At 28.9% G+C, this 9,206-nt stretch overlaps 1 protein-coding gene across 1 annotated transcript in view; it reads left to right on the top strand.

Moving 5' to 3' along the window:
* LOC108548147 (UBA-like domain-containing protein 2) overlaps positions 1–9,206 on the top strand; it is a 126,331-nt gene that overhangs the window by 30,358 nt on the left and 86,767 nt on the right. Inside the window, exon 2 of the mRNA XM_017900955.1 lies at positions 8,399–8,473. Within this exon, the coding sequence (XP_017756444.1) occupies positions 8,399–8,473 (75 nt within the window). The remainder of the gene's footprint in view (positions 1–8,398; positions 8,474–9,206) is intronic.

Genomic DNA, 9,206 nt, shown 5'->3' with positions numbered 1-9,206 from the left:
GCTGAAAATCCTATTTAACTTGAACAAGCAGAGCGTCGCCCATATTTGGGTGACGGGGCCCCCACGGAAGCATACTCGTCACCCAGAAAGTGTTAAAGACTCCTGGAAACTAGCTTGCCCGTGCCCTTACACCCTTATTTAAAGCATTCATTCTGTCCTTTTCCATACCCAGGCTTCCAATCATGCCCCTTTCTCTCGCAACCTCGGTGGGCCAGGTACTTAAACCACTCTGGACGCACCCCTAAACATTCACTTGACTCTACCATAAATATTCTTTGCAGTCAATCCTCTTGCACACGGTCACTTTCATTCTAAGCCCAGACACACTTGACATTCTTTCAGGGCCGCGCTTATTCCAATCCCACATATATGTGCCTATAATTATGAAAGTGATCTAAGTCATCGACTTAAGAGGAACGATTTTATTATTTATTTCGCGTTGCATTTGTTTATATTACGATAAAATATATTTATTTTCTACAAAACAGTGAAGAATTGAATCGTTACATTGAGTTTGTAGCTTTATCGCAGTTAATTTTAGAATTTATCACGTATTCATAGGCCGAAGCTTTTAATATTTCAGGAGCAAATATAAGTGACTTAGACCACTTTCATAATCACAGGCACATGTACACATCGGTTATTTTCGTTTCTTATAAGACGAAGTTGTTTGTCTTCTGCAACACAGTTAACTTCGCGAAAATCAAGTGTCATTATCTTGTTGTAAGTCTCTTGTGTCCTACTATTTACAACAAAAATAATTGTTCCTCCAATGATTAGATAATTGAAGGTACTCGAGGTGGTCACGTTATAGTCCACTCTATATACAAGTATTTTTGGTTGTATTCTAATTACATTACTGCAGGAAATAAATTGTGAAAACAGTTAATATAACGTTAAACGAGATAAGAAATAAGTAAGAATTCGCAAATTTAATAAATTAAAGATATAACGATAATAAATTAAACAAATAAAATATTCCGAACTATAGCATAATTATTTTCAGAATTTTTGAAATAAAATACTGTTTGAAATACTATTTAAAAAAATTTGTTTGTATTTAAAATAAAATATTGTAGGATGGCGAAAACTGGTTTCGAGACACCAAAAAATGACAAAACAAAGAGAACAGAGTAAGACAAACTCGAGACTCATAAAACTAATTTAACTTAGGAGAAGAACACCAAGGTAACGAAACGAAAACACACAAAAACGCACTCTAATTTAACTCTCTTTCCAACACCAAGCGACTCACGCTCGTGCTGGTTACGATTGATTTCTAAGGACTCTGTTTTGGTCGTCAAGGACCATGCTTTTATGCTTTTCTTAACCTACGCTTCACGTCCCCGTAGGAACCAGGCAACTTAATTTTGTTACCAAAAATAACTTTTCCATTTGCTTCTAGAAAATATTGATCGGTTTATAATTTGTTTTTGTTGGCAATGGCCGATTCGCGATTTCTTTGGAAATGGTATATTACATTATGTATAAATGTTCCCTTGCACTCACTCTCAAACTCTAGCATCCTACATCTATATAACTATGTCTTTTCATATGTAACTAACAGGTGGTCTGGCAAGTACGACACCTGCTTATAAGTATGATGTTACATTTTGGTCCAAGTTCGTGGCTCGAAGGAAAAACGATTTTACGTTTATTTATTTATTTTTTTCTTTTTTTACAAAACATTCGTGTATTTTACTATTTTTGGGCTACCTTGCAAATTCAATTCATGAAATTTTATTATCAGAGGTTCTATGCTGTGTATCAGGAAATAGTATTGGAGCTGCTGATGTCTGGTTAAACTGTATTGTAAGGTAGAGGAAAATTATTTATTATTTATTATATTATTATATTATTAATTATTTAGTAAGCATGTTTATGTAAATGTTAGTTTTCGTGGATTTTTATATTTTGGAGGAAATATACAAGAAATGGAGTTTGGTCAGAAATTTATTTTGTTGTTTTGCAAATTTTGTGGACTGATGATGTCTGAGACAAATAAAAATTTATTATCTGTTTAAAAAAAATGTGTAAAGAAATGACATCTGGTTTAAAATTTGTTTTGGTAAATTTTGTTACATTTTGCTAAATTGTTGTGTTTGACATAGTGTGTATTTCTTGTATATTTTGTATGTTTTACTATCCCTATTTATTTTACACGAAGGATACAGAAAAATAATGATAGGAAATGTTGTAAAATAGCTTTATTGAACCTAAGAAAAAATGTAATGAACTTTTTTGTACGATTTATTACCTCATAATTGGATCCTAACTTATCATTTGAAAAATCCGGTTACCTTTAACAGAATTATCACTTTAAAATTACTAAAGTGGACTTTCCCTATTTTACCTCTTACTCTTTTTATTTAATTCGATTATTATTCTTAATTATTATTAATTTAATTTTCATTTAATTTTCATCTCGAACGAATCTATTAATTTTAAGGTATCAATCATTTATTATCAATATAGTATTTATTATAGAATTTAAATTTCAATTTTCAGACTTGAGAATTGACTTAATAATATTTAAATATTTTAATTGACGAAATTAGACATTGGAATTACCTGTATCTAAAAATTTTTAAAATCTCATTATGGATAGGAAGTTGCATATAAATTTAATATTTAATTTAGTATCTTAATAATTAAGTTTATTACAGGTTTATGAAATATTTTGTAAGGTAGAGGAAAATTATTATTTATTTTGTTGTCAATGGTCAATTCGCAATTCCTTTGGAAATTATATCCTACATTACATTTTATAGATCTCTACAGTTTTTATTTTTATGATGTTTTTATATAAATTTTGTTCATTGTTAATTCTTATCTTTTGATATTTTTATATCAATAATTATGTCAATTATGAATTTTTATTTTCATGACGTTCTTATATAAATTGTGTCAATTATCATTTATGTCACTATCATATTTTCGCGTACTATTTAGGTAAAATTCGTTGTTAAAAATATAATCTTCGCCTGTGGGAAACTTTGAATGCTTCTGAACACTATGAAGAATGATATTATCAATTTTAGAGATATAGTCGATGTACCTTTTTTCGAGTTAACAGTCAACCTTGTTCGAAGCCCATATGGCCCGTCCAGAAACAGGAAGTATCTAAAATGGTTAAATCGAGTATGATATAATGTTCTACTGTATGACAGTTTACACACACATTTGTACTACTACGTTGTATTACTTGCTTCAATACACACATTGCACGTATGAATTCTCACTTCGATTCAAAATCAAGATTCTTATGTTACTATTCTTTTGCTATTTCAGTACGAAAGACACAAAGAATTGTTTTCATTCGGGAGAATATAATTCGCAGATTAAAAAATTAATTACAGTTTCTTAAAATATATACATCCAATTCTGCTTTTACACGAACTTCTTTTACACGATTTTGATTTAACACGAATTAGGAAAAAAGTTTAATTCTCTTTTTACACGACTTATTTTGATTTAACACGATCGACCAAAATTCTAAGAAGAAAATTTTGCTTTACTTTTATTTTTATAACTGCGACATTGGAGACGAGGAATTAATTTTGCGTAAAAGTTAATAAATGGTAAGTTATAGTTTTAAAACCTTTGTTTTAATAACCCTTTAGTCTACAATATGTGACGATATAATTAAAATATAAGTGACAACGAATAAAATCTTTTTACGTGTAACTCATATTATCTTGCCTAATTTTTTAGTTCATGAATTAGTGACATGTTTTTTTCCTTTTCAAATGATAATTTACTTTGTACGATACACGTGCAATCTTTATGAAATAAAATGTTTAAGATGCTAACATGAAAGCTCATGGTTTATTGTATTATTTTTGCTGATTTCTTGGGACTGGAACCAATCTTCTATTTTTCCATAGATGCAATATATTTTTTTACACGAATTTTTTTTACACGTTTTCTTCGGGAACATATGTGTCGTGTAAAAACAGAATTAGGTGTACATTTATATAGTGTGTCTCAAAATTCATGTAAGATTTGAATTTTGCACCATTTACGTGGTAAAGTGTTGCCAACGAAGAAAAAGACAGCGTTGACAGTTGTCAATTTAGAATTATTAAAAATGGATCGCAAGACGAAAGAACACCGCATCTCCATTGTTATATTTACAATTTTTAATTAAAAATTTACTTTTGGGACACCCGATATATCCTCTTAAAAACCAGAAGCACCAGCGTTTCATTTTTACATGGATAAGTAAAACTTGGTGCTGTCACAGGAATTGCAATCGTTTCCAGAAAATTATAATTTACCTCTGTAACGAATATTACACAGACTATTGCTAGAAATAATTTTTATTTTTATTTTTTCCTTGTTTTAGTACCTTTGATATGTATTCCATATCTTATGTAATTTTTATTTATATAAAAGGGAGCGTCTATTTTGAAAAATAATTGAAAAAGAAACAGAAATGACTGTGAGATATAATGACATACATATACCAAAGCAAAATATTTTCTTTTTATTAAAATTATTTAAAATCCATTTTATTAATCCGTAGGATTAGTATTAACCCTTTTTTCAATTCTTCATTTAGTGAACAAGAAAACAGAAAACAAGTAATTACTTGAATTACTTAAATTCGAAATATAAATTACAACGAGAGCTGTATTTAATATAATCAGTAAACAAAATTCTTTAAAATAAGTGGCAGTCGAGGAACTATCCTGTGAAGTAAATTTCAAACAAAGTACTTAAAATAGTAGGAAGTTATTGGCAACAAAATTGTAAAATAATTCGGAGTGCAAAGAAATCTTATTTACAATTTATTTAAAATTATTTGTTTTCATGGGCGACAAATTAATATAAAATAAAAAATAGATTGAAAAGAAGACTATTAACCCCTTCCCGTACTTCGACGAGTCTGACTCGTGACGAGGATATTGGCCCGAACACGAATATCACGAGCCAGACACGTGAACAGAACATTTTTCTAAATATAGTTTTGAAACTGTCATCTGTTATAAAATATAATATATTTATAATACTTATAAAAGGAAAAAGGATTAGAGTTTGCTTCCACAACAGTAGTTTCGCGTAAAACTGACTATATCACGCGTATTTACATTTCGGCTCGTATTGCGACTGTTTTCGAGCATCAGTCTGGTCCGTTTACCACGCGTTGATGCCTACCATTTGGGCCCGGATTTCGTCGAGTTATTGGTAATAAAATTGAAAAATAATTCGGAGTGCAAAGGGTTAATTTCATTAATATTTGTTAACACCTAAATTTTATTAACTATCAACCTGTAATTATGTGTATATAATGCATATATAAAAACTGATATATACGTTATATTTCTATTCGAACGAAAGTTGACATTAACTATATCAACGACTACATATTTCAAATAATTGTAAAATAAAATATTTGAAATCAGTTATCGACTCGTTTGACAATGTTAGTGTTGAACTTTCAAACGGTTACTATTTCTATGTAGGCTCCTTATCAGCAATAGCTGCACAGGGCAAAGTTTCAATAATTATAAATGTCAATGACATAAGACTCTATTATTTATAGGTTTATTCGAATAAAAATTCATTTGAATGAACAATTATTCTCGTATAGCTTCCTGCCATTTATATTTTTATATCACAGGAATATATTACAATAAATTACTTACGTAAAATTTTATGTAATAAGATAACGTTTTATTCGAATTTTATGCGATAATGTAACAATAAAATTTCATTCGAATAATCTTCGATTCGGTTATATGCGAAATAAAGTTTGTTGGGATACAGTGAAATCGAGGAATATTTCAAGAGAAAATTTTACAAAGCAGGTCCTAGAGACCAGGATATTCGCGACTGAGTAAATATATTTATGAGGACTGGATTTATGCGTGACGGAAAAAGCATGACAGATTTAGCTGATCTTCGTAATCGTATTACGAAAACGATTCAAAAAAAGCACACCTGCAAATCCTGCAAGCGTGTTCCGCGAAAATTTATCGCTTTGTGATAAACTTAAATTGGAAATCGAGTATTTACTTATACGAATTCATAGAAAAATACATATATACTTCCTCGTCTTATAAATTTTCTAATTTATATATAATTTTCAAAATGGTTATTTCCACGACACACTATATATTCATATAATTTAATAGGTATACACTTTTCCGTCTTATAATTTTTTCCATTTATATATCATTTTCAAAATGCTCACTTCCAAGACACCCTGTATATTCATATAACAAAATACATATACACTTTCTCGTCTTATAATTTTTCCCATTTATATATCATTTTCAAAATGCTCACTTCCAAAATACCCTGTATATTCATATAACTTATGTAACAAAATACATATATACTTCCTCGTCTTATAAATTTTCTAATTTATATATAATTTTCAAAATGGTTATTTCCACGACACACTATATATTCATATAATTTAATAGGTATACACTTTTCCGTCTTATAATTTTTTCCATTTATATATCATTTTCAAAATGCTCACTTCCAAGACACCCTGTATATTCATATAACAAAATACATATACACTTTCTCGTCTTATAATTTTTCCCATTTATATATCATTTTCAAAATGATCACTTCCAATACACCCTGTATATTCATATAACTTATTCATGTAACAAAATACATATACACTTTCTCGTCTTATAATTTTACCAGTTTATATATAATTTTCAAAATGGTCACTTGCAAGACACCCTATATATTCGCTTCCAATACGGTAATTAAAGAAAAATAATTTTTAAATTAAAATAAAGATGATAAACAGTAATGAACGTTAGGAAAATTATTTTTTAAATATTACTCGTCGTAATAAATCATAATGATCTATTTTTACAAGACGATAATATACATTATTATTTTTTTCGTAACATTTCGTACTATAATTTTAATATGAAACGTCTGGGTAAATAACACTTGGCTGTTCATATGGGTAACTAAACACGAATCTTCCTATTTCTATCTGAGGTTACGAAAATGCAAACTCTCAGTAACGTGACCTTTTCTCATATTCATCCTTCCAGTTCTGAATTTCCCTTACATTTAACTTACATGCAATCAATGATATTTGAGATTATTTATATGCGCGAATAAATACGCGAGATGTTCAGTCACGTTTTTTTATTACCATATAAACAGTTGTCATAAACACGTACAGTTCACAGCATTTCATCGACCACAGTTAATTGGATAGGTTAACCATCGAACAGTGCATGGCGTGACAGTCGCATGGCGAATGCTGGGTCATGTGACCCAACAGAAAGATCTTAATCGTGTGGTAGCAAAATTACATTTCTTATTTTATTAGATATTACAATAATTTAGATTAACGATTAAAACCGCAATTTTTTATTAATAAAAAATTTCATAATGTAGGTTAGAATTAAGTATTATAGAAATATATACATAATTTTTATCTCGTTGCATTATCAATTATAATATCTAACACTATATTATCAGTGCATTGTATTATCAAATGCTAAAACAATTAGAAAAGCTTGTCATTTTTTTACTTTTTAAAATTGTAGATCTTAAATTGATTTGTACATTGATCCGATCTGGATATCAGAGATTTATACACACACAGAGGAAAATTATTTTAATAATTTAACAATAAATAAATTAAAATACGAGAAACGTAAAAAGTACGAAAAATAATATAATTTATCAAAAATGAAATAAAAATATATATAAAGTAATACTAAAGCATTTAATAAGATAAATAATAAAAATATATTTTTATTATAGTTTACTTATAAAGTAAACATTATATATAGGTTCATTCATAATAAAAGATTCATCTCTTGATTTCAACATATTTCTCTCATAAACAACAAGAGTACAAATACTTATGGAACTGACTGCATATATATATATATATATATATATATATATGTGTGTGGAAGTTATTTATAATGTATTATAAATAATGTATTAATAATATTAATAAATATTTGAAGGTTATTAATAAATTATTAATGTTATTCGTAATAAGAATATTGATTGTATATTTATTTTTCACTTCTGTCTTGGACTGACTTGGGAAACAGAAAATTGGTTTCTCGTGATTACTGTTACTCAATGTTCACGACAAATTATATCGTCCTATGTTTAAGCCTACTTATCGCTAACATAAACGTTCAATATAATAGAATCGTTGTAATACTCTGTTCCGAATCATGGTTTTAACAAAAGGCATTTAAAAGCCGAGTCAGCAGGCTTAGTATTCATTATTCGAAGGCTGAATAACGCGATTTATGAATAGAAACAGAGTTCACATTGAAAAATTATAATTGAGGCACGTAATCAAGACGCGTAATAACAAAATATATATTGAAATGCAAAATTTTCATTATTCAATCTAATTGTGGTTATTTCATGATTTCAGACCGCCCTTAGTATTTTCTTCCAAGAAGCTGCGATACCTCCGTGCGCGCAAGGACCTGGTACACATTTCGGCCAAGTAAGTTGATTCGTTTTGCTTTTGACTGAAGTTAACAATAATTTGAACGGATCGTGTTGTCCACAAAGGAAGCAGTCTGCAAAACATTTTAAATATCACAATTAAATCTTGCAATTTTACTAAATACTATATACCAAATATAAACTGATCTATTTTGTTAAAATTGTTCCCTTGTAAACAAATATTCAACATATATTGCAGATATTCAAAATATTCCAGCACACGACTTTAAAATTTTTAATTATAATGATTATGCAAGAGAACTATCTCCCAAGATTAAAAAATGCTTATAGTCATTGCATTTCGTACCAGAATGTGTTACCATGTTTTTACAAAAACCTTGACCTATCACCTTACAATGAATTGGTAGATATAAAGAAGGAACTCTTGAATAGGGTAGGCCTTGAAATCGTGGACGAAGATGTCACTTATTATTCACGAAAGTAAACCATTTTGTGTACTCTTGCTGTTTTTTATACGTACACGCTTGACATTTAGGTTAGGTTCGAATTCAGCTCGAACCTTTCCTTAAAGTTACATACGTAACGTGCTGAAATAAACGTTTATATGAATATAAAGAAATAAATGTCTTTCCGTATATAATAGAATATAAAGATTGGTATCATAACCTATTTTTTCGCAACGTGTGTCAGAACGAATCATAATAATTAAACTTCAAAGTAATTTCTCCCAACTTCGTGGACTGCTTCCTTCCTGCATAACATGTTCCAAA

This window comes from Eufriesea mexicana, unplaced genomic scaffold (assembly GCF_001483705.2).
Source record: "Eufriesea mexicana isolate 0111107269 unplaced genomic scaffold, ASM148370v2 scaffold1387, whole genome shotgun sequence".
Lineage (NCBI taxonomy): Eukaryota > Metazoa > Arthropoda > Insecta > Hymenoptera > Apidae > Eufriesea > Eufriesea mexicana.
This window is presented reverse-complemented; position numbering and strand designations above follow the sequence as displayed.